Source organism: Dama dama, chromosome 12 (genome assembly GCF_033118175.1).
Source record: "Dama dama isolate Ldn47 chromosome 12, ASM3311817v1, whole genome shotgun sequence".
In the NCBI taxonomy this organism is placed as follows: Eukaryota; Metazoa; Chordata; class Mammalia; order Artiodactyla; family Cervidae; genus Dama; species Dama dama.
Genome location: NC_083692.1, coordinates 24,133,462 through 24,157,023, shown reverse-complemented (window position 1 = coordinate 24,157,023; position 23,562 = coordinate 24,133,462). Strand labels below are relative to the sequence as shown.

General features: G+C 51.6%; 1 protein-coding gene across 4 annotated transcripts in view; it reads left to right on the top strand.

Annotated features, from left to right (window-relative positions):
• PLEKHH1 (pleckstrin homology, MyTH4 and FERM domain containing H1) overlaps positions 1–23,562 on the top strand; it is a 63,017-nt gene that overhangs the window by 34,412 nt on the left and 5,043 nt on the right. For 3 of the 4 annotated variants that reach the window (XM_061156823.1, XM_061156822.1, XM_061156825.1), the window contains exons 5-26: positions 2,650–2,733; positions 4,247–4,328; positions 4,461–5,203; positions 7,601–7,679; positions 8,303–8,394; positions 10,576–10,726; positions 10,897–11,039; positions 12,037–12,147; positions 13,089–13,175; positions 13,479–13,640; positions 14,725–14,805; positions 15,123–15,305; positions 15,708–15,816; positions 16,638–16,750; positions 17,345–17,521; positions 17,861–17,958; positions 18,427–18,604; positions 19,311–19,466; positions 20,525–20,625; positions 21,614–21,755; positions 22,849–22,991; positions 23,103–23,232. In XM_061156823.1, coding sequence (XP_061012806.1) covers positions 2,650–2,733; positions 4,247–4,328; positions 4,461–5,203; positions 7,601–7,679; positions 8,303–8,394; positions 10,576–10,726; positions 10,897–11,039; positions 12,037–12,147; positions 13,089–13,175; positions 13,479–13,640; positions 14,725–14,805; positions 15,123–15,305; positions 15,708–15,816; positions 16,638–16,750; positions 17,345–17,521; positions 17,861–17,958; positions 18,427–18,604; positions 19,311–19,466; positions 20,525–20,625; positions 21,614–21,755; positions 22,849–22,991; positions 23,103–23,232 — 3,345 coding nt within the window. The remainder of the gene's footprint in view (positions 1–2,649; positions 2,734–4,246; positions 4,329–4,460; positions 5,204–7,600; positions 7,680–8,302; positions 8,395–10,575; positions 10,727–10,896; positions 11,040–12,036; positions 12,148–13,088; positions 13,176–13,478; positions 13,641–14,724; positions 14,806–15,122; positions 15,306–15,707; positions 15,817–16,637; positions 16,751–17,344; positions 17,522–17,860; positions 17,959–18,426; positions 18,605–19,310; positions 19,467–20,524; positions 20,626–21,613; positions 21,756–22,848; positions 22,992–23,102; positions 23,233–23,562) is intronic. The other variant, XM_061156824.1, reaches the window with a different exon arrangement.

Genomic DNA, 23,562 nt, shown 5'->3' with positions numbered 1-23,562 from the left:
CCCTGGTGCCAAAAAGATTGGGGACCACTGCACTAGAAAAGCTTACCAGTTCTCCAGCTCTGAAATACTAAGTCAGACATATTCATAGCCCCGTCTCATTTCCACCAACCCTCTTGTTTGGGGCTTACATCCATCATCTTACAGTTTTGAGGCCGTTTTCCCCTGGAAGTGTGACCAAAGTTGTTCTAGGTGGTCTTCAAACTGAGAATACCAGTTGCCTCCATGTTCTTTAGAGCAAGGAACTAGCAGTCATTCCGGAACGGGTTGATTACCTGCTCCTGAGGCGCTGTGCTGTATACGTTCTGTCCCTTCATCCTCAAGATGATCTGGAAGGGAGATGTGTCATTGCCTATTTTAGAGATGACATCACCAGGGGGTGATGGAGCCTGTGCAGTGCCCAGCAGCAAATCAGCTTCAGAGGCAGAGGCAGATCCCCACAGATTGTATTTTGTTCTTCCCTAGGCTGCTGTTCTTTACATGCAAACCTCACTTTTCAGTTACCTTACAGGGTCCCCTGTGTATCCACAAGGGACTGGTTGCAGGACGCCCCACAGATAAGATCCACGGATGCTGGAGTTCATTATGTAAAAGGGCAGAGTACCCTTTTATATAAAAAAGGGTATATACAACCTAGATGCCCATCAGCAGATGAATGGATAAGGAAGCTGTGGTACATACACACCATGGAATATTACTCAGCCGTTAAAAAGAATTCATTTGAACCAGTCCTAATGAGATGGATGAAACTGGAGCCCCTTATACAGAGTGAAGTAAGCCAGAAAGATAAAGAACATTACAGCATACTATCACATATATATGGAATTTAGAAAGATGGTAACGATAACCCTATATGCAAAACAGAAAAAGAGACACAGATGTACAGAACAGACTTTTGAACTCTGTGGGAGAAGGTGAGGGTGGGATATTTCAAAAGAACAGCATGTATACTATCTATGGGGAAACAGATCACCAGCCCAGGTGGGATGCACGAGACAAGTGCTCGGGCCTGGTGCACTGGGAAGACCCAGAGGAATTGGGTGGAGAGGGAGGTGGGAGCGGGGATCGGGATGGGGAATACGTGTAAATCTATGGCTGATTCATATCAATGTATGACAAAACCCAAAAAAAAAAAAGGGTATATACAGATCTTCCGCATCTGTGGGATCAGGTCTGTGGTTGGTTGAATCTGTGGATGCCAACCCCACCAGTAGGAAGAGCTGACTGTACTCCACCCTTTTATCTAATGACTTGAGCACCCAGGGATATTGGTATCTGCAGGGTGTCCTGAAACCAGTACCCTGGTACGTATCGAGGGATCACTGTATACTATTGATTATTTTTAGGGAATTGCACTCATGTGCTAATTTACCTTTATTTTTTGCTTTTTAACTATAAAGGCAATACATGCTTATAGTAAAAAATACAAATGGATCAGAAGGATATAAAATGACAGCATTTTTCCCTCTGGCATCATCCTTCATTTCCATTCCTTGCCACTAATCACTGTTCATTGTGACCATTTCCTGTGTATCAGAGCACAGTGTTCCATTTTCATTTTGTTTATTCAGCCAAACCCTAGGAGTCCACAAAGACTCTTAGAGGTTATTTCCAGTTTTTAGGGTTTTTTGGTTTTTGTTTTTGTTGCTTTATCAAATAATAATGCAACTAGTGATTCCTAAGCAGTAGATTTGTTAGATCAATGGTATGGACATTTAAAATGTTGACAAATACTATCAAGTGTTTCCCCCAAAAGCCTTTGCCAGTTCGTAGGAAGTGAGCTGTTTTCCAACACCCTTGATAATTTGGGGTTATGTCAAACTTTTAGGTTGTGTTAGTCTAGTCACTTTAATCTGCATTGTTAAAATTATAATTAAGATTGAGCAGCTTTTCTTGGGTTTCTTGGCCTTTATTTTGCTGTTGATCTATTCATATCCTTTGCATAACTTATTCATTTGTTCATTTCAAATTATCCCCTTTGTATGTAAATCATTTGTGTTGCAAATCATCCCCCAGTTGGGTTTTTTGTTCAGAGGGGCTGTGCTGGGTCCTCCTTGCTTTTCTCCAGTTGTGGCAGTTTGCAGGCTTTTCTCTAGTGGTGGCAGCGAGTGGGGGCTCCTCTCTAGTTACATGCACGGGCTTCTCATTGCAGTGGCTTCTCTTGTTGTAGGGTATGGGCTCTAGACCACCTGAGCTTCAGTAGTTGCAGCTCGCAGGCTATGGAGTACAGGCTTAATGGTTGTGGTGCACTGGCTTAGCTTAGTTGTTCCATGGCATGTGGGATCTTCTCAGACCAGGGATCAAACCTGTGTCTCCTGCATTGGCAGGTGGATTCTCTACACAGAGCCACTAGGGAAGCCCTCCAGTTAGTCTTTTAATTTTAAGGGCATCTTTTTTTGGTTGTATAGTAATTTATAGTGATGATGTAGATTTTTTAGTCTTTTCCTTCATGGCTGTTTGGGATTTGTATTATGCTTAGGAAGGCCTTTCCCACTTTAAGAATATTTTCTAAAAATTCATAAAGGAATGTATTTTCCATATTGGCCCACCTCCATCCTGTCTGGTAATATTTCTTCTCAGGGCCTCCCACCTCCATTTATTCAATAAACCAGGGACTGCCATGACTAACTAAAGGCCCTTTCCATCTTGCAGAAGCAGATGAGAGCTGAAGAGGCAAAAATTGTTCAAGAAAAAGCTGCGAAGATCAAAGAATGGGTAACACTGAAATTAACAGAAGTGAGTTAAAAGCTGGTCTGGGAACACCTGGGAGGAACCTGTGTGGGGTTGCTCTGGTCCCCCTGTGTTTTTCTGCTTCCATGTGTATTCAGGGTCTTGCCTGCCTTTCATGTTGTTAACCATTTGTCCCTCACTCAGCTTAGATGTGGAGACCCTTCACTTTCCCCTTCCTGTTGTCCGGGTTGGGTTTCCCTTGAGCTCCTGGTTAGCTCTGTGACTGGGGAGAAGGAAGGATTTTCCCTTCGGAGAAGTCCTATCAGTTTCCCTCTGAGAAGCACATGTGGTCCTTACCATCCACCCTCTGTCCTCACCATTCTTTTTAACTGTTTTTTTTTTTTTTTTTTGATGGTCAGATATACAGAGTGTACCATTTGAGCTGTCTTTAAAGTGTACAATGCAGTGGAATTAAGTACATTCACAGTGATGTGTACGCATCACCATCATTTCCAAAACTCTTCATCACCCCAGAGAGAAACGCTGTACCATTAATCACTAACTCCCCATTGTCTCCATTCTACTTCCACCTCTGTCCATCTCTTTTCATAGTTTCATTACTTGCTATAGCTTTGTTTAGGAAACTCAGGACTAGAAGCTATAGCACTGTGGGGAAAAAAAAAAGCTCTAAACAAAAGGAAAGGGAATTGAAGTTTGGAGAGGAGTGAACACTCATCGTGGCTTCCTCTTTCCTGACACAGGTGACCCAAACCTGCGGGAGGTAGCTGCTCATTTTGCCTCCTGTCCCATCTGTGGGTACACATCTCGGGTCACCTGCTAGACTACTAGTCCTTGGGGACAGAACTGACGCCTGTTACTCCATCTTCCACAGCTCTGACCTCTTGCTAAAAGAAGCTCAGGAAAAGCGTGTTGGCTTTCATTTCCAAGAAAATGCAGCCCTTCTGAGGCTGGATCTCATGGGATGGTGTGTTGAGCAAAAGAAGCCAGACAGAAGTTCACTGCAAAGAGTTCTATTTACATAAATTTCTAATGGGTACAACTACATGAATGTGTGTAGGGATGCATACTTAGACAGTAAAACACAGAAAGCAAGGAAATGAGTTTAAGAGACTCAGAAGATTTGTCTTCTCGGTGGGGAGGGAGGACTGTGTGACTGGGGAGGGATGAGTCTTGGTTGCCTAGGGTGCTGGCAGATTCCTCTTTCTTAACCTGCATCGTGGTCATATGACTATTCACATCACAATCATTTGTTAAGATATTCACTGGTGTGGAATGCATTTTTTGTGTTATATTTCACCACTTTTTGAAAGATTAAAACAACCTAGAAAAGAAAGCCCAAGGGCTCCCAAATGGAATCTTGTCCCAACCATAATCAGGGAGCCCAGAGGGAAGGCAGAGGTCAGGGCTCCCAGAAGAGTCATCAGTGGATTGGGTGAAGGGCAGCACGGGTTCTGTTTTGAGGATTTGATCTTTGAGAAGGATTTTAATCTCGTTTTGAATTATTTGTCTAAACCTGTAGGCTTGAGTATTCTAAATCTTCATTTTTCTTTATGCCTAGCTTGAGATGGAGAATCAGCACCTGAAAAGCTGTAATCAGCATCTGGTGGAGCAGGTGGGAGCCCTTCAACATGCACTGGAAGGTAAGTGGGCCAGCCTGCTCGGGGACTGGGGGAGTGAGGGGTGTGTGGAGGGGGCGGGGGTGCTTGCGTATGTGGTGGGTAGTGGCTGAATTGGGGGAGCCCTTAATATGCCTGTATTTGCCCCAACCACAGCTCTGCAGATGGCACCTTCGGGGAAGCTGCTGGTGGCCCCCCAGGGAACCACAGAGTGGGAGTCTGTCCCTTCGGGACCAGGGGCCCAGCCAGCGGGGCAGGACAGTGGTCCTCCGGCCCAGGGTGCCCTGAATGCAGCTATCCCCGCACCTTCTCCAGGTGCCCTGCAGAGCAAAGACTCTGTTCCTAAAGCAGGAAGCCCTGTGCAGGATTCTAGTTCCCAGACAGTCCACCCTGGAGCAACATCAGAGGCCAAGACCCTTCCACTTCATCTGGGAAGACAGGGCTCTCCTGGCCAGCTGTGCCTGAGGCCTCGCACCCCCAGGCATGGTCTGACCTCCTGGGGTGAGGGCCTGGTCACTGCTCAGGGAGGGACGCTCCCTCGGACGAAGACTTCTGCCAAGGAAGGTGGCCCCGGCTGCAGCCTGACCCTGCCAAAGGCCCGGGCTCCCAGTGCCCTCTGGGACAGCATCCAGCTGGCCAAGCGGCACCACAGCCAGCCTCAGGCAGGCCCTGGGCACTTCAGCCACGTGGTGCGCATTGAGATGGGGACCCTCTCAGCCTTCCACCCCCTTGGCCTTCCCAAGGAGGCGGTCAGAGTCAAGCCCCGGGAGGAACCAGAGAAGATGGAGATGGAGGAGCAACCCCCCGCGGGGAAGAAGGAGGCCCCGGGAGCAGAGCTGAAGGAAGTGGATTTGGAGAACAAACCACCGCCACCCCCCTTGCACCGCTTTCCATCCTGGGTAAGAAGCTCCCCCAGGGACAGGACAGAGGGGCCTGGCTGATGATATGACCACTTTTTTGGTGCCCAGACCACCCCACCCACAAGGGGTGGAGCCAAGATTTCTGATGATCAGATGGTGGCTGGCTGTTTCCTGAGCTTGGGCCACAGCCAAGCTGCGTGCCTGTTTTCTCGTGTGATCTTTGTGACTCTCCAAGGAGGTGCGATCTGGTGGCTAAGAGCACCTAGGATCAAACAAGAAGGGCTGAATCACTAGCTCTGAGAGTCAGCATGAGCTAATGAACCTCTGTGCCTCAATTCCCCTCTCTGTAAAATGGGGATAGCAGTACCTGCTTTACAGGGTTGCCTGAGGATGAAGTGTATTAATATGTATTTGGTGAGTAGTTGCAGCAGTAGTTCACAGCAAGGGGAGAGGTTGTTGGAAACAGGGTAGGGGCCAAGAGAGGTTAGAACACCACCAGAACCATCCCTCCTCTTGTTCACTGCTATCTTGTGAATCCAGATGCTTTGGAGTCCTAAAGCAGAGGTGGGCAGTAAGGGAGCATTCGGCAAGAGGGCTCAACTGCTTCCGTCCCTGAGACAGGATCACTCTTGTCACTTTAGGGAACCATAGTGGCCAGAAAACCCAACGTCTCTTCTTGAGTGGGACCAGCTGGGCAGTAACCTCATGGGAAAAATTGAGACTGAAAATTGGGGGGAAGGCCGTTTCTTAATCTGAGGGAGTCAGATGACTTACTTGCTGATTTAGAGTTCCTTTCTCTGCTGCTGCTGCTGCTGCTGCTAAGTCACTTCAGTCGTGTCCGACTCTGTGCGACCCCATAGATGGCAGCCCACCAGGCTCTGCCGTCCCTGGGATTCTCCAGGCAGGACTACTGGAGTGGGTTGCTATGCTCTCCTCCAGGGGATCTTCCCGACCCAGGAATCAAACCCACATCTCCTGTGTCTCCTGCATTGGCAGGTGGCTTCTTTACCACTAGTGCCATCTGGGAAGCCTGAGTTAGGCATCAGGTAACCTTCTGTAAAACACTCTTGCATTTGTTTAACCTAAATCCCACAAGTTTCACTTTCTGTCTATGAAGTCAGAGGCCTATGCGTAGTTGAATTCCATAACCACTACTGGCAGGAATAATTTTTTTTATGCCTGATTTTACCACTTGGACCCAGTTATCTGCCCTACATAAGCAGAGAATTCCCTGCCCCAGCCCAGTGCCACCCCCACTCCGTAATCCCTCCTTGCTGCCCGTCACTTCCCTTCCCTTGCCTCCAGGTACCGCAGGCCCTCATCCCAGCCCTTGCCAGCCCATTCCTCCCTCCCCCAAGTGCCCCAGCACTGCCACTCCTCTCTGGAGTGGCCTTGATGTAGCATCCACCCCGCTTCCCTCCCCAACCCCAAGAACCAGGCCAACAACCTTTCCCAGTCCCCGTGCCTCACATGTCACCTGAAGGGGCCTTTGTTTTCCCTTTACCTTGAGTGGAAAAGAGATATGGAAAAGGATAGGTGGGGCTTCTGGGTTGTTTGGGAGGGATCCAAACCCTAAGGCAAGCTCCCCAGATCTGTGGGCCTGCTTCAGAACCAGGGAACCCTGAGGAGGGGCAAGGGAAGAGTTGGGGTGGGCATTCCTGTTGTCTTCTGTGGTGGGATTCAGGAGTCTGGGTGAGCTAGGACTTTGAGCTCGAAGCCTAACCATGATATGACATTGTTACCATAGGGAAAAAAGATGTCTCAGTTTTCTGACAACTGGCTTACAAAAGGGCACGTCCTTGCCATGGGACTCTGACCTCCTCATTGTCAGTGCCCCAACGTCTAGGGCTCTGAGATGCAGAGAAACAGGTCCTAGTCCCCTCTCCTCCTGAACTTCTTGCCCCAAGGGGAAGGGCTGCAGCGAGGGAGGGAATAAATATCAGCTGATGAGCACTGGCTGTATTCCAGGCGTTAGATGTTTTTGTTGATAATTTTATTTGCTTGTCACAACAGCCTGAAAGGTATTATTTAAAATTTACGTCCATTTTGGTTGGTTGTTTTAGTCACTAAATCGTGTCCAACTCTTGTGACCCCATGGACCATAGCCCGCCAGCCTCTTCTGTCCATAGGATTTGCCAGGCAAGAATACTGGAGTGGGTTGCTATTTCCTCCAGGGAGTCTTCCTGACCCAGGGATCGAACCTGGGTCTCTGCATTGCAGGCAGATTCTTTACCAACTGAGCCACCAGGGAAGCCCACATTTAGAGCCGCGGAAAATGAGGTCCAGAAATGATGTTGACTTGCCCCCAGATCCCCCCGCCCCTACCCTTGGAGCACACTAAGCATGAATGTGGACCCAGGTCTGCCCGCCTCCAAAGCCAAGGGCCGGGATGGGCACAGGGGTGGGTGGTGACACCCTGACACCGCCATGTTACAGGAGAGCCGGATCTACGCTGTGGCCACGTCGGGCATGAGGCTGTCTGAAGTGTCTGTCAGAAGTAACGTCACCTGCTGCGGTGAGTCCCAAGTGCCTCCTGTGGTGGGCAGGGTGGGCATGCGCGGAGGAAAGGACTCTGAGCTACGCCCAGGCCAGGTCACCTGCAGCCCATTCCTTCCCACAACAGGCGAGGTTCAGGTGAAAGCACGTGGCCAGGGCTCCCTTGGAGGGAGAAGGAAGCTGCGGGGTTCTGCTCATCAAGTGCAGGGTGGGAGTGGGCATGACCGGAGTTCTAGCCAATTACAGAGATGGAAGGGGTTTTGGAGGCGGGGTCTCCAGCAGCCGTCCACCTGCGCCGGCTTTCCCGGCCGGTGCGAGGACTGTGGGCTGAAGGAGCCGCCAGCCCTTGCTGTGTGTGGCTCCGGAGTCACCCGCCACAGCGTCCCCACAGTGATGCAAGCGCCGCCTAGTCACATGGCTTGTAGCTCACCTTGGCAAGAGTGGGACTGAGGAAGACCTTGGCCCTCGTCCTGGTATCTGTCACCCGGTCTGTCCGGTCTGTCCGGAGGGCTGTTTGTTTCAGGGAATGCTGTCGATGCAGATCTCTCTCGTCCTGGCGCCGCTCAGGTCTCTGTCTCCCTCCCACCCCTTCCTGAGTTATGTCACCGGAGTGAATCTCATTCCTCTCTTCTGCCCCTCCAGCTTCAAGCCCTCCTGCCCTTGCATCACCCGGGCCGTTCTCCGGCCTTGTCTACAAGAACGTCACCGTGCCTGTCTACACAGCCCTGAAGGGGGTAAGAAGCCGCTGTTGGAGGAGGGATTGTCCTCCTCCAGAGAGGCCTTCCCTTCACCTCCTAACCACCACCCGTATCTGCAGGCAGTGGCTGGAGTCGAGCTCTAGGGTCAGGCCCCTGAACACACATGTAATTCTGGGCAGGCAGCTCAGTGCCCGCCCACCCCCCGCATGTATCATTTTGTTTTGTTTATCTTTATTAGATTTTTTAAAAATCTATTTTTAATTTTTCTTCCAATTTTATTGAGGTGTAATTGACACACAGCATTGTATAAGTTGAAGGTGTGTAGCATAATAGTTTGACTTATATCACGAAATGGTTACAATGATAAGTTTAATAAACATCCATTATCTCATATAGATATAAAATTTAAGAAATAGAAAAAATACCTTTCCCTTGTGATAATGACTCTTGGGATTTACTCTTTCATGTATTAACATGTAACAGTGTTAATTATATTTATCATATTGTGCACTACATACTTAGTTCTTACTTATAGCTAGAAGTTTGTACTTTTGATCACCTTCATCCAATTCCCCCACTTGCCCCACGAGTATCCACAAGTCTGATCTCTTTTTCTATGAGTTTCTTTGTTTCTGAAGTATAATTTATAATTGACCTACAACACTATATGAGTTCCTGGTGCACAGCAATATCTTTATTAGGTTTTTATTAGAAAAATTCAACATTTGCAAAAATGTGAATCATTATGATTGAGGGCAAAGTAAAAAGTTAGAGGTTAAACCAATGCCTGCTCCACCTCTGCTCCTCATCCTTTCACATGTCTGTCCCAGAGACCAGTGGGGTTCCATCCTGAATTTTTTATGTGTTCAAACATGTATTCCCATATGTACTCCCATAACTTTTCTACATTTTAAAAAAACATTTATTTATTTGGCTGCCTCCGGTTTTAGTTACAGCACATGGAATCTTCACTGCATCATGTGGCATCTTTCATTGTGGCATGTGGACTCTTAGTTGCTCCACGGCATGTGGAGTCTTAGTTCCCTGACCAGGGATCAAACTCATGTCACCTGCATTGTAAGATGAATTCTTAACCACTGGGCCATCAGGGAAATCCCTCTGTATATTTTTAACATATATATATTTAAACCAAAACCAGATATTGCTGCAACATGATGTTTTCATATATTTTGGTCTGCTTTTGTTACTGTTTTTTGAGATCATAACAGTAATACTTAGTAAAACTTGTTTGTAGAAGGATAAAAAGCCAAAAGTGAAATTTCCTTTTACATTGCTTTTCCCTTATTCCTAACCCTAGAGGCAACTATCACTAATGGTTTGGGGTTTATTCTGTAATGCCCTCTGATGCATTGACAAATTTTCTGTCCCCCTCTTACACGCACACACAAAGAGGATGATGTCATACATGTCAGTCTGCCCGTTGCTTGTGCACCCAGCCATGTGTCAGGTCTTCCTGCCCCGCCCCCACAAGCAGCACAGCTCTGCCTCCCTTTTTAGGGCTGTCCAGTATCCCTGGTATAGATGCCCCCTAACGACTTTAACTTGTCCTCCCTGATTCACAACATGGGTCATCTCTGTCTTTCTCTAAAATCAATGTTACGGTGAACATCACCTTGCAAATACTTCTCTGTGCACTTACATATACATATTTCTGTAGGACCTAGTTCTAGAGGTGGAATTTATGGGTAGATAATATGTATGTTTTAAATTTTGACAGGTAGTGCCAAATAACCTTCTAAAAGATTTTATCTCATTCTAGAGTATCCTTTTCTGCACAGTTTCCCCAACATTGAAGTAATTGGTCTTTTAAAAATTTTACCATGATCTCTCGATTTGTCATCCCCACCCACTTTTAAAGCTCGTGTCTCACACTTGGCGGTGGTGTGGTTTTCTGGCCTGCTAGTGGCAGGGAGCAAGGGTCCCAGCGGCCAGGTGTTCAGCCCCAGTGGGGCAGCTCCACTGGGGACCACGTGGTGTGTAGGGGAGAGAGATGAGAGGTGAGGATGCAGGGGTAGGGTGGTCAGGTCGGGAGGGGACAGTTGTCTTTTGGGTGTTGCAGCTGGGTGGAGGCGTCCCCATGCTCTAGACAGGCTGTGTCGGCCACACCTGGGGCACGTGGAGCTGGAGTGAAAGTGCAGGTGGGCGGGGGCTTGCTTTGCAGCAGGAGCTGCAGCGGGGAGGGGGCCTGTCTTGCAGAAAGCCACACAGATCAGCTCCGTGCCCTTTGTGGATGAGTCCTCTGGGTCCGATGATGACTGCAGCTCCCAGGCAAGCTTCCGAATTTCACTCCCCTGCTCTGAGTCCAGGAAGACCAGTGGACTGGGCAGTCCCCGGGCCATCAAGAGAGGTAGGGAGGAGGGGAGTGGGAGGGATATGAAACAATGAGGGGCCCCTCCTCTCCTCCCATGGGTGGTCCTACTTGGGGGTCCTTGGTGGGTGAGGAAGGCCCTGCAGTTCCCAGGCTGGGCTAGCCGGGAGGGTGTGGACCCAGGCCTGGACTCCTCCTCCCTTGGACAGGTGTGTCCATGTCCTCGCTGAGCTCTGAGGGTGACTATGCCATTCCCCCGGATGCCTACTCCTTGGACAGTGACTACTCTGAACCTGAGCACAAACTGCAGCGCACCTCATCCTATTCCACGGACGGGCTGGGCCCAGGCGGGGTGAGCTGGGAGCTCCACTCCCACCCCACGGGGCCGAGGCAGAGCTGGGTGGGAACGGACCTCCAGCATGAGACCCAGGCAGCAGCTGTGGGGTCCCTGGGACTGGTGAAGGGACAGCGGGGCCTGGGGGTTGCCACTGATGATGTGAGGCCTCAGGGAGTGGGCTGGGGGTGTGCAGTTAGGAGGTCAGGTGCACACAGACCCCATCACTATGGCCCAGGGGGCCCAGTGGGGCAGGAGGAGTTTACACGTGCTGCCTCTTTAGCTCCACGCTGGCTCAGGGATGCTGACCGCTAACAATGTATTTATTGAGTTCTTAGTGTTCCGGGCACCATGCTCAGGGCTTTGCATGCAGTGTCTCATTTGTCCTCACGGTCATCTCAGGCTTATTACCCCCTCTTGCGGATGAGAAGTCTGAGGCTCAGGTGTGCTGTTGTGCTCCAGAGCCAGCGGTGAATCCAGGTGGCTCATTCCCCATCCCTCGCTCCGCACCGCTGTGCTGCCCTGTCTTGTCTTTCCCTCCCCCTCCACAGACTCTGCTCCCCAACTGAGCTCATGTTCCCCAAACTCTTCTCTTGCCCTTCCTTGCTGCCTGGGATGGCCTCCTTCCTCCTCTGGGCTCATCTCGAAGGAAAGGCTGATTTCCTTCCAAGGCTGGTTCAGATTTGGCTCCTGCTGGAAGCCTCCGCTGGCCAGCCTCTCGCTTGTACAGCCCCTGATCCACCACCTCCTCTTGGTCCTGTGTTGTGTCCCCCTGCCAGCAGGACCACCCATGCTTTATGATTCCTCTCTGCACCCTTAGCCGGGCAGTTCCCTGAAAACACACATTGTTGTTGTTGTAGTCGCTAAATCATGTCCAACACACACAGTAGATACTCAATAATTTGTTTTAATTGATGACAAAGCAGTGATTCTGCTGGGCCCTTTTGGCTTGTGTGATGTCCAGGAACCCCAGTGATTTTTCCCCTTCTCACCCTGCACCCCTCCACTCCTGCAGGAGTCACTGGAGAAGTCGGGATACTTGCTGAAAATGGGGAGCCAGGTGAAGACGTGGAAGAGGCGCTGGTTTGTGCTGAGACAGGGACAGCTCATGTACTACAAGTCTCCGGTGAGACCTTCCTTCCCTGGACCGTAGGCAAAAGGACCCACCCCAGCCCCAGAACTGCATGAGGGACCAGAAGCCAGGCAGAGGGCGAAGGTCTGGCAGGTGGAAGAGGCAGCCTGGGCAGGTTCCCGAGGCTCTGAGCCCCATATGGGACCAGGAGTGAAATCAAGCCCTGGGCAGTCAAGGGCACTTCTAGACCACTTGGCTTGGTGATTTCTTTTCCCTTTGGAAGCCAAGTTCTTCTTATGCCTGGTCCTATAAATAAACTATTCCCAGGCTGCTCTCATGTGATCGGGGCTGTTCTAACAGGGAAGCTTGTTACTTCCTCCATCTCCTTCCAACGCTGTTTGGAATTAGGAAGCCTTAAGATCCTGGGACCTAGTTTGGCAGGATCTCCCTGGAGGACCAATGTTAATGTTTTTTTAAATTTTTTTAAATGTTTTAATTTTTTTCAATGTCAGTGTTTTAAAGAAGGTGAAAAGGCCTGTCTCTTGTGCAGTTCCAGTTGATTGTTAGTGCCTGCGTTGAGCACCATGTTAAAGATTCTGGGCCTGCACCACTCAATGAGTAGGCATGCTCTGATTGATTAATAATGTCTGGAAAGGGTAATGGTGATATACAGGCCACCTGTTTGTGACACTTGCTATAAAATATACAGTAGAAAGAATTTAAGGGCTTTATAACTCAGGAATAACTTAGTGGCTTCTTGCCCAGTTTTTAAAAAGGTTCAAGCTATACTTTTGAGGCCTGGATCAGCAGGACCCATGTCTCTAATCATTGCTCCATTTACTTAGAACCAGGATCCAGAACAAGTTACCCATCATACCGCAGCCCAGGAACGCTTGGGAGTCACTTTCCCCTTTGTGACCTGGAGTAAGATCTGAGGGGAAACGGTGTGCTCTGGGAAGGCTCCACCCTCTTTCCTCTTCTTCCTTTCTTTACAGAGTGATGTCATCCGGAAACCTCAAGGCCAAGTGGAACTAAACTCCCGTTGCCAGATTGTTCGAGGGGAAGGTGCACAGACATTCCAGGTGAGCACGCTCCTGGCAGTTCGTGTTTTAGATAGAAGAGGTGCTGGGTTTGGATATGGCTCCGATGAAAACAAAGATGGGGCACGATGAGCATGTATGAAAGACATCACATTGACATTTGCATCGATCCTCATTTGTGGGTTCAAGGAAGGAAGAGGAGGCAGGATGTGAGAGGGAGTGAAGGTAGGAGAGAGATGGAGGAAACGAGGAGAAGAAGGAAGGCCCGGTGGGCCAGAGTTCTGTACCACCTCATAGCCGGGCCCCTGTTATTCCATCCTCCTCTCCCCACCGCTCTCCCCCCAGCTCATCTCTGAGAAGAAGACCTACTACCTGACGGCTGACTCGCCCAGCCTGCTGGAGGAGTGGATCCGTGTCCTGCAGAGCCTGCTGAAGGTCCAGGCCATTGGGCCTCCAGCCCCGCCTCAGGGGGGCTCCAAGCCCACCGTGAAGGGCTGGCTGACCAAGGTATGGATGGGGGGATGGGGGAGAGTCAGGGGAGCCAGGAGTGAGTCCCAGAGGTGGTGGGTCCCCTCCTGACACAGCTTTCTGCAGAAGGTTCCTCGCACTGGTTACCTATGGTCTGAGCCACATAAGGTGATGGTGAATGACTCTGGAAAAATAGGGATCAAGGTTGTTAGAACAACAGCTGTTCTCAAGAAAGAGGAGGGAAAGGAATGTCTTGGACCCAGCTTGAGATCATTAGAAGTTGCCCCCACCCCTGCCTTGTACCCACCACAGCTCAGTATGAATAGAGGGAAGCTGTGACCTTGGTGAGGCAGGCGTGGCCAAAGACTCATAATATCTCAGGCTGCCCTTAAGACATTTTTTGTTTATTTGTTTGTTTTTGAGCCGTGCCACTTGGCATGGGAGATCCTGGTTCCCTGACCAGGGATCGACCCCAGGGCCCTCTGCAGCTGAAGTGCAGAGTCTTAACCACTGGGCCACCAGGGAAATCCCTAAAGACATTTTAATTAGGGCCTTTCTGGTTGCAGGGAGCTGAGAAGCACTTGTTGACCCCAAGGAAGGGGATGTTAACAGGGAAGTGCAGTAACTAGGCTAGGATGCTGTCAGGAGTGATGTGTGAGAAGCCCTGTGTTCGGGGCTCTCCCTCTGCCTTCCTGGTCAGTCTGTGTTCACGGCCCTCTCCTCTGCCCAGGTGCAGTGTTTTTACACTTCAAGATTACATTTGCCCAGGGGCTTCAACCCACAGTGGCCCTGCCCTCCCAACTCTATAGCCCTTGCTGACTAGCAAGCTCTTCTTGTGGTCATATTCCTGGGACAGGACATCTGGTTGGCCAGGTCGACCTTTTAATGGCGGCTCATATGAGGATGAATGGGAGTGTCGTGGCCATGGACCCTTGCTGTGAAAGGGCTGGTTCCATTAGTCGAGAATCTGGATGGCATCTGAGTTTGACCTGGAATTGACCTAAGGGTCTGAGTTGAACCAGGGGTTTTGAGATGTGTCTCCTTGTGGCTTCTCTTTGCCAGTCCCAGATTTACTTCTGGGGTCATCTGATTCTGATAATGCTGGTTCACTTCTGACCTGCAGGTCAAGCATGGCCACTCCAAGCTGGTCTGGTGTGCTCTTGTTGGGAGAACCTTCTACTACTATCGAAGCCATGAAGACAAGGTACTTCCTGGCCTCCCAGTAGCTTCCCCCAATCCACGTTTCTGTGGCTCCGTGTCCTGATGGAAGGCCCCACCCCAAACCCTATAACCAGTAAGAAGCTAGTGACTGGATCCCTTTCTTGAGTGTGTGACCAGTGTGCAAGGCCCACAGGTTGTCTGTGTGTGGTGTGTCTGTGCTCCTCCAGGCCTGTCTCCCCTTCCCCATCCTGTTGTCCATCCACCTCCTTGATCCCCAGCCCTGTAAGCCCTGCGGTTCAGAGGGAGGAGACTCCTCCATCCCTGCCGGCCCTCCCATTCATGCGCGGCTCCTGTCTGCAGCGACCCCTGGGCCGTCTGCCTGTGCGGGACGCGCGCATAGAGGAAGTGGATCGATCCTGTGACTCAGACGAGGACTATGAGGCTGGAGGAACCCGGCGGTTGCTGTCCTCCCACTACACCCTGGTGATCCACCCCCCGGAGCACAGCCCCACCTACCTCCTTATTGGCACCAAGCATGAAAAGGTGAGGGAGGGGACTGGGCCTCCATGGCAAAGCTCAGCCCTTTGATCCTCATCTTCCTTCAGTCTTCCCTGAGAGTCCCAAGATTCAAATTTATTTTCCTCCTAGACATGTTGGCAACTCGTATTTCCTGATTGGGAATATTCCTTGCACTGGGTTCATTCCCAGTGACCAACATTTATTCACTCAGGCGATGAGATGGAGGGGACCACAAGCTTAGGAACTTAGGTTTACATTCATTCGACCCCAGGTCTTTCCTCTTAGAGACCGATGGCCTCAGCTTGTGCCAGCCAAGCAGGCTGAGCATCACCCTGGACTTGGCCCCTTCAGAGAAGCTCTCTTGGAGGTCCTGCCTCCATTCTGTCTCAGCCCAGCCCCATCAGCTGGCTTTCGGTCCTCTTCTAGGATACGTGGCTTTACCACCTCACGGTGGCTGCGGGTGGCAGCAGTGCCAAGGTGGGCACGGCCTATGAGCAGCTCATTGGAAAGCTGATGGATGGTGAGGGAGACCCAGGTAAGCCAAGGGTGGCCATCACTGCTGGGCTGGAGGGCAGTGGCTGAGTAATTGGTGCTTGGGAACCCCAAGAAAGCACAACCATACCCTGAAGCTGTTGGGAAACCATCTGAGCCACAGAAGGGCATTTGTGTCCCATGCTCCAGGGCCTTATTTCTGGAGAGAATACTGGGGAGACCACTCAGTATCTGGGGGAGTTGTCTGGGGAGCAGACACTTGGTCAATGTTTTACTTTGTCCCCTGCAACTTTGCTGGCCGGACAGAGGGTTGAGGAAAGAAGGTAGCTGGTTAATCTGTAGTTAGAGGTGGTTAATAAATGAAGTTAGGATCAGGCTGACCTGAGCCTGGCGCATTTAGAAGTCTGTATTTTGCTGCTGATTCTCAGGACCCTAAGGACCCAAGGGCTCCCAGCACACACCCTGCTCCACTGCTGCTCCAAGGCTTTTTCATTCCAGGCTGACACACATTCCTCTATCCAGACCTGACACTGCAAGGAGGGGGCCTCCCCTGCACGCGTGCACACACACACACACATGCCTACATTTAGATGCCCATGCCTTGCACACTCACTCCTACTGCATCCCCACGAGCAAAGCAGTAGCCGCCTTCCTGTAAGCCGTGCTTCTGAGTGTGCTGAACAAATGCAGCGCACACCTGCCCAGCCCATGCTCTGTGGGTGTAAACGCAGCACAACCCGTGTATCCAGACTGAAAGCCCTGTCTTCCCTGCAGATCAGAGTGGGGGGGGGGGGGGGGGGGCGCGTTCCCTGTTCCCTCCGCAGTGCTGACTGCCCCTGCTTTCTGGTGCTGTGCCCCGGGCAGACTCCCCGCTCTGGAGGCACCCCATGCTATGCTACACCACAGACGGGCTGTACACCTCCCTCACCACCCTGCCGTCCGAGGCCCTACAGACGGAGGCTGTCAAGCTCTTCAAGGTAGAGTGGGAGCCGAGCCCAGGCCCACAGTCTGACGGTTGGCACCCTTGCCCTGCATCTTGGCTCTGTCCAGAGCAGTTCTGCCCACCGTGGTGATGAAGACCCGGGCAGTTTAGGGGGTGGCTTACGGAGGGATTTGAAGGGATGGGAGACAGTCCCTCAGGGTTCCCACCATGTCCTTTATGGGGAAGATACTGGAAGCTCTGGGACGTCACCCCGGGCCCTTGAAATGAAGAGCTGGCCTCCTGGAGTGCACAGCGGGAAGGGGCAGGTTTCTATTGCTTCTGGACCTGAGAGGTTCTGGCCTATTTTAGGATGTTCTTTGTTCCCCTCTGAATCTTCTATTTTTTAAAAAAAATAAATATGTCTTGTAATGGGAATATTTAAAGAAGGAAAGATCCTCTCCCAAAGTAGCCATCTCAGTAAGCATAGCTATTCTCAAGCAGTAACACTGCTTGCTCCAAGAAAGCACTGTCTGCAGTGAACTGGGGCCTCCCTTGAGCTCTGAGGGGGTGGAGGGGACAGCCCAATCTGTCCCAGCCACAGGGGACAGTCATCAAGGAACCGCCCAAGCCCACTGTCATCTCCCTGCAGTCCTGCCAGCTCTTCATCAACGTGCCCGTGGAAGCCGCCTCGGTGGACTACCACGTGTCCCTGGCGCAGACGGCGCTGCAGGTCTGCCTGACTCACCCCGAGCTACAGAGCGAGATCTACTGCCAGCTCGTGAAGCAGGCCAGCTGCCGCCCGCCGCAGAAGTCCTCCCTCATGCAGGTGGGCGTCCCTGGGGCAGAACAGCCGCGGGCCAGGGCTGCCCAGGAGGTGGGAGAGGTGGAAGGAGGTGACGGGGCACATATTCTCTGAGCCTGGCGGCCAGCAGGTGGCCTCGGGGCACAAAACTGTCCCGCTGTCTTCTCCGTGCCCCTCCTGGACGTCTGCACACAGATTGCGTGACAGCGGTTCTGGACGGAGCCTAGCCAAGCTGGCCCTCCTGGTGCCCACAGGAGGTTGGGGGCTGTGGTTTGGAGGGGCTGCTGACGGCTCTGCAGCTCAGGACCGTGAGGGCGGTGGCGCGCAGACCCAGCACTCACCCCGCACTTCCTTCCCCCCCAGTGCTGGCAGCTCCTGGCTCTGTGCGCCCCCCTCTTCCTGCCTCAGCACCACTTCCTCTGGTACGTCAAGCAGCAGCTCCAGCGCCATGCGGATCCCAGGTGAGATAGTGCCCCTCTGGCATGATCGAGAGGGATGCTGAGGGAGACTGGGATGGATCAGATCACCCCTGCTCCCTGGGATTTGTGTGGTGGCCATGGAGACTTTGCCCGTCAGCACGTACACCGATGGGCAGATGGCGATCCAGGCATGCTGGGCTCCTCTACACGCCAGTCCACGTAGGCACGGGTACTCTGTAGGGGCTCTCATGTGAAGCTACAATGCCCCCACATCATCCCCGTATTTTCATTCTCTGTTGCCATGTTTCTTTCTGCTCCCGCAGAAAACAGCCATGCCAGCAGCCTGCAGCAAATAGATCCCAAAAGACAAATTAACACCCCAGGCCAGTCTTCGGGCCTCCTATCACAGCCTTCCAGCTGCGGGTTCAGTCCTACAGGTTACGTGTCAGTAGGGAGCCAGGGGTGAGTGGGTTCCCCAGTGTTCCTTTTTCCCTTCACCTGTCTTTTTAGAAATGAAACCGGCCAGTACGCCACGTACTGCCAGCGGGCGGTGGAGCGGACGCTGCAGACCGGGGAGCGGGAGGCCAGGCCGTCGCGCATGGAGGTGGTGTCCATCCTGCTGCGGAACCCCTTCCACCACTCCCTGCCCTTCAGCATCCCCGTGCACTTCGCCAACGGGACCTACCAGGTGACCAGGCTGCCGCGCTCCCTGAGCTGAGTCTTCTCATGTCACCGACCCAGAGGAGAACACCTTTGGGCCAGAGGGTGCTGAGCCTCTGTAGACCCAGCGGGTCTTAACAGGTAGACCAGGCGAAGGACAGGCCTGGGGTTTAGAGGGCGAGCAGGGCCATTTGCACCAGTGTGGAGGGAGGAAGGAGCTTGAATCGCAGAGGTGCTTCACTCTTCGGGGCCTGGGAGATGGATCTCTTGAACCCACTGCACGAACAGGGACGCTGAGACACTGACCGAAAGAGTGGCCTGGGAAAGGGCCCCCCAAGAGAGTAGAGTATAGCATGTGGAACTGCAGTTCACTGTGGGCAGGCTCCTCCCTTAAGCACTCACCACTCCATGTGGAAACCAGCTCCCTTTGGCCTTTGCAATTGCCCTTTCAGACTGCCCTGCTGGCTCAGCCAGTAAAGAGTCTGCCTGCAATGTAGGAGACTTAGGTTTGATCCCTGGGTTGGAAAGATCCCCTGGAGAAGGAAATGGCAACCCACTCCAGCATTCTTGCCTGGAGAATTCCATGAACAGAGGAGCCTGGTGGGCTACAGTCCATGGGGCCACGAAGAGTCGGACGCGACTGAGCGACTTTCACTGCACTTGCTTCTTTCAGTCACAGTCACGCCTCTCCACCTCCTGGGCCCTGACCCCTCCACTGGCCCCTCTCCCGGCAGGTGGTGGGTTTTGATGGCTCCTCCACTGTGGATGAGTTCCTCCAGCGGCTAAACCAGGAGACAGGCATGAGAAAGGCCTCCCATTCCGGCTTTGCCCTCTTCACGGACGACCCCGCTGGCAGGGACCTGGAACACTGCCTGCAGGGGAGCGTCAAGGTGATTATCCCCACCCCCAAGCCCACTGAGTCCCTCCTGCTCCACCTCGGCCATCAGGATTTTGTGTTCCCAGCCTGTTGGAGACTAGCCCGAGGCGTTCCCGCCGGCCAGCATTTCTGTGCCATCCTAAAATGAGCCCATACAGGCAGAATTGTCTCTGCCCTTGTCTCTGGAGAGATCTCCACATCCCGCCCTCCCTTGAGAGACTCTTCAGCTTCCGGGGAAAAGCTGCCTGTCAGCTCAGTGTTGGAAGGACAGGGAGGTGCTTGTCAGCATCAGCCCCACCTGGGCAGAGCCCCCTGCCAGTTCTATACGCACACAAACTCATAGATAGACAACTGTATGCTGGACCCAGCAGATGTTGTGTTGCACACTGGCCACTTGCTCTTACCTCAACTGCCAAGGCCACTACTGTGCTTACAAGTTCCATCATAAAGAGGTAGATCCTTATAGTACCTCTGTATGGACTTTTGAGTGGGATTCGAGCCCTGTGTTGCATTGGGGTCTGGGGTTAGAACTGCAGGGCATGCTGGCTGTTTGTGGGAATGTGCTGGAGCAGTTGCTAAGGATGAGGGTTTGGCTTCAGTGCCTGCTTTCTTTATGGTGACAGGACAAAGGCTTCTATAGTCTCTTACCATTGCCTGGAAAAACTATGCCATGTACCTTCTTTGTAAATGCCTGGCATCTGTAAGGCTTTGTTACACAGTAGGCCTCTGGTAATACTTGTTGAGGAGGAGAATGGCGGCTGGTGGAAGGAAAGTGGAGCTGGTGATAAGGGGCCATGGTTTTTGACTGGGGCCTGCCCAGCCTTGGGAGGCCGTCTCAGATGTTAAGGCAGTGGGGGGCAGGGTTCCATGGTGTGCTGCCCACACCACACTCGGAGCTCCACCTCTGTCTGTAAGGAAGTCGCTGGCACCCTGGGTCCCAGGAGCATGAAGCCCCCTCAGGTCAGCCTCTGGATGGAGAATGACCATTCTGCTCTGCCTGGGTGCAGGCATGACTGGACCTTCTTCCCCTCATCGGGGGCTTTTCTGACTTTGCTCTTTTGCATCTTGCAGATCTGTGATGCCATCTCCAAGTGGGAACAAGCCCTGAAGGAGCTGCATGCCGGAAAGTCTGAGGGTGGCACACGTGTTGTGAAGCTGATGTACAAGAACAGGTCCTGAGGGCTGCCCAAGGCAGGACCGAGCAAGAGGGCTGCTGCTGGGGTGCAGCTCTTCACCTTTTCACTGGAGGCCTGTCCTTCACAGACAGGCCCACAGATATAACACTGCCTACTGGTCATGAGCTGGGGGCCCAGGCTGGCCCTGCTGGTCTCTGTGAGACCCTGGACAGCTCAGGCTCTCGGTCCCTGTACTGTATCTGCACACTCACCCATGCATGCAAACACACACACACACACACACACACCCCTGAACCCCAGCCAGCTTCCTCAGGTGGCTACATGTGCTACATTAAGAGAGGAAGATTTTGAGCGCTAGATATTTAAGGCTAAAGAATAAATTGCTCCTATACCAATTCCAGGAAATACAGGAGCCATCCTGACTTTGAGCCATATCACTTTGAGTAAGAAAATTTCATCTCAGATATGTCTCTAGGCAAATAATTTCCATTAGTCTCTTGGCATCTTAATTTATCCAGTTCCCTAGTAAACTATGAAAAAGGAGCTTCCCAGGTGGCGCTATGGTAAAGAACCTGCCTGCCAATGCAAGGCACCATGGGTTCAGTCCCTGGGTTGGGAAGACCCCCTGGAGGAGGGCAAGGCAACCCAATCCAGAGTTCTTGCTTGAAGAACCCCATGGACAGAGGAGCCTGGCAGGCTACAGTCCATAGGGTTGCAAAGAGTTGGGCATGACTGAAGCGACTTGGCGTGCATGCCCCAGGCACCAGCTTCCCTCACCTAATCCAGTAGGTCTAAAGGTGAATTCAGAATTAACCACACGCTACTGTTGCTGTGAGATCTGGTGGCCCTGTATTTTCTCTGTGTCCTGCTTGGTTAAATTTTCTGGAGGCAGTGGAAAACAGACTCACAAATGGTATAAGAAGAGTAGTTTTTTTCTTTGGAAATCAAGAGAAACAGATGCAGAGACAGCCTTATCTGTTCAGGATTCCAGTTGATTCCTCACTTCTCTTTCTCTCTCCCGTAGGCTGTATTTTCGGAGTCAAGTCAAAGGGGAGACAGAGCGAGAGCGTCTGCTGCTCGCCTCGCAAACTAACAGAGAGATCGTGGCAGGGAGGTTTCCTGTCAACAAGGAGCTGGCCCTGGAGATGGCTGCCTTGATGGCTCAGGTGAGGCTCTGTCCAGGAGTCAGGAGGGTCAGGGGGCCGTCTTGGACTCGCAGGCGGAATGCACCACACGGCGGGACACAGAGGATTCTGCAGGATCTGAGCTGCCAGAGAGGGTGGCCTTGCTGGCTCCTTACCTAGTAGAGCGTCTCCCTGCAGACACATACTGAGAGCCGGAACCCAGGGGCCTAGGTTTGAGTCCAGTCATCTAACTGCTGTGAGATCTTGGCCAACTTACTTTTCTTATCTATACTTTAGTTCTCTTTTGCATTTTGAAAGCAAAAATCCTTACAGTGTTGTACTATGATTCTTAGGTAATGTATGTTGTAAAATGTGTACTTACCAGCTGTCAAACACTGCAGTGAGAACTGGGAAAAGGAACGTGCATTCTGGCTTTGACTCTTCTCCCTGTTAGCTTTAGGAGGCTGTCTTGCCAAAGGCATCTGGGATGCCTTCATGGTTCCCCTAAGAAAGAGCCTGGATTTATATGCTGGAGAAGAAGGAGATATAATCATAGTTGATCTTTAATAAGCATGTACTGAATATGCTAGAGAGAGGGCCCTGTGCTGAGTGTTTTATATGCATTACCCTGTTTAGTTCTCATTCTTACTTTGTAGGAGAGTAAACTGAACAAAGTTTAACTTGATTGTGGTTTCAAAGCTGGTAAATGGCAGGACTGGGATTTGAGTCAAGCATCTGACTCTCAGGGCCACATCTGGAACACTGCTATACTGTAGGATCTGTAGCATCTTCAGCCCTGTATCCCATAGTTTGGGATTAGAAGCCAGAATTTCTGTAGTGTTGTCTGCCACTGATTAGCTGTGTCTTTGGATAAGGCACATAACTTCAGCTGCAAAATGAAAGTTGAACTTGACAATCTTTAATATTCTTGGACCCTAAGATTTTTTTCTCTTGTGTCTGTAAAACTTGAGATAAAGGGTCTGTTCACAAGAAATGTTTTTTTTTTTTCCCATCCATTCCCTCCTCACCAATAAAGGAATGAAATGATGGTTTATTGTACCTCTCAGCAGGCCCGCACCCATACCCTATGCACATCCAATTTCCTGACTTGTCCCTCCGCGTGCTTCTACTGCAGGTAGAGTACGGGGACTTGGAGAGGACCATCCTGCCGGGACCTGGGGGTACACTCTCTGCCAAGGCTCAGCATCACCTCCAGCAGGTCCTGGACAGGTTCTACCCAAGGCGCTACAGACACGGGGCTCCCGCTGAACAGCTGAGGTAGGCTGCAGGGTCTTGCAGGGAGTCACTGTGGGGAGGGCTGCAGAGCTGGGGAGACCTCAGAGCTGCGACAGAAACATGGCGCCCTGTCTCTCCATCCGTCCAAACCAGGCTCCTGGCAGACCAGCTGACCACGAAGTGGGCGGCCCTGCATGGCTGCTCCTCTCCTGAGTGCATCCGCATCTACCTGGCAGTGGCCCGGAAATGGCCCCTCTTTGGTGCTAAGCTCTTTGCTGCTCAGGTAAGTGTGAGCGTTTCCAGTGGGAGGAGTGGGTACCATCCCATCTGGAAGCCCACCATCCCATCAGAAACTCCCCTAAGTTCCTCGCGGATTCCATCAGGTTTGAGCCAGTTCAGTCCGTAGCGCCCGCCTGCACACTAGCAACCACTAGGGGTCGCAATCTCTCCATCCATTTCTTGCCTGCTGCAAGCTTGCCTTGATCCAGGGCAATTGTGACTTACTGCTTTTGGACCAGGATTATTTCTGGGTGACCCTCAACTTTCCTTATTGACTTCTTTCCCAATCCTACCCCTGGAGAAAAAAAAAAGATAGGGTCAACTAATTCTCAGC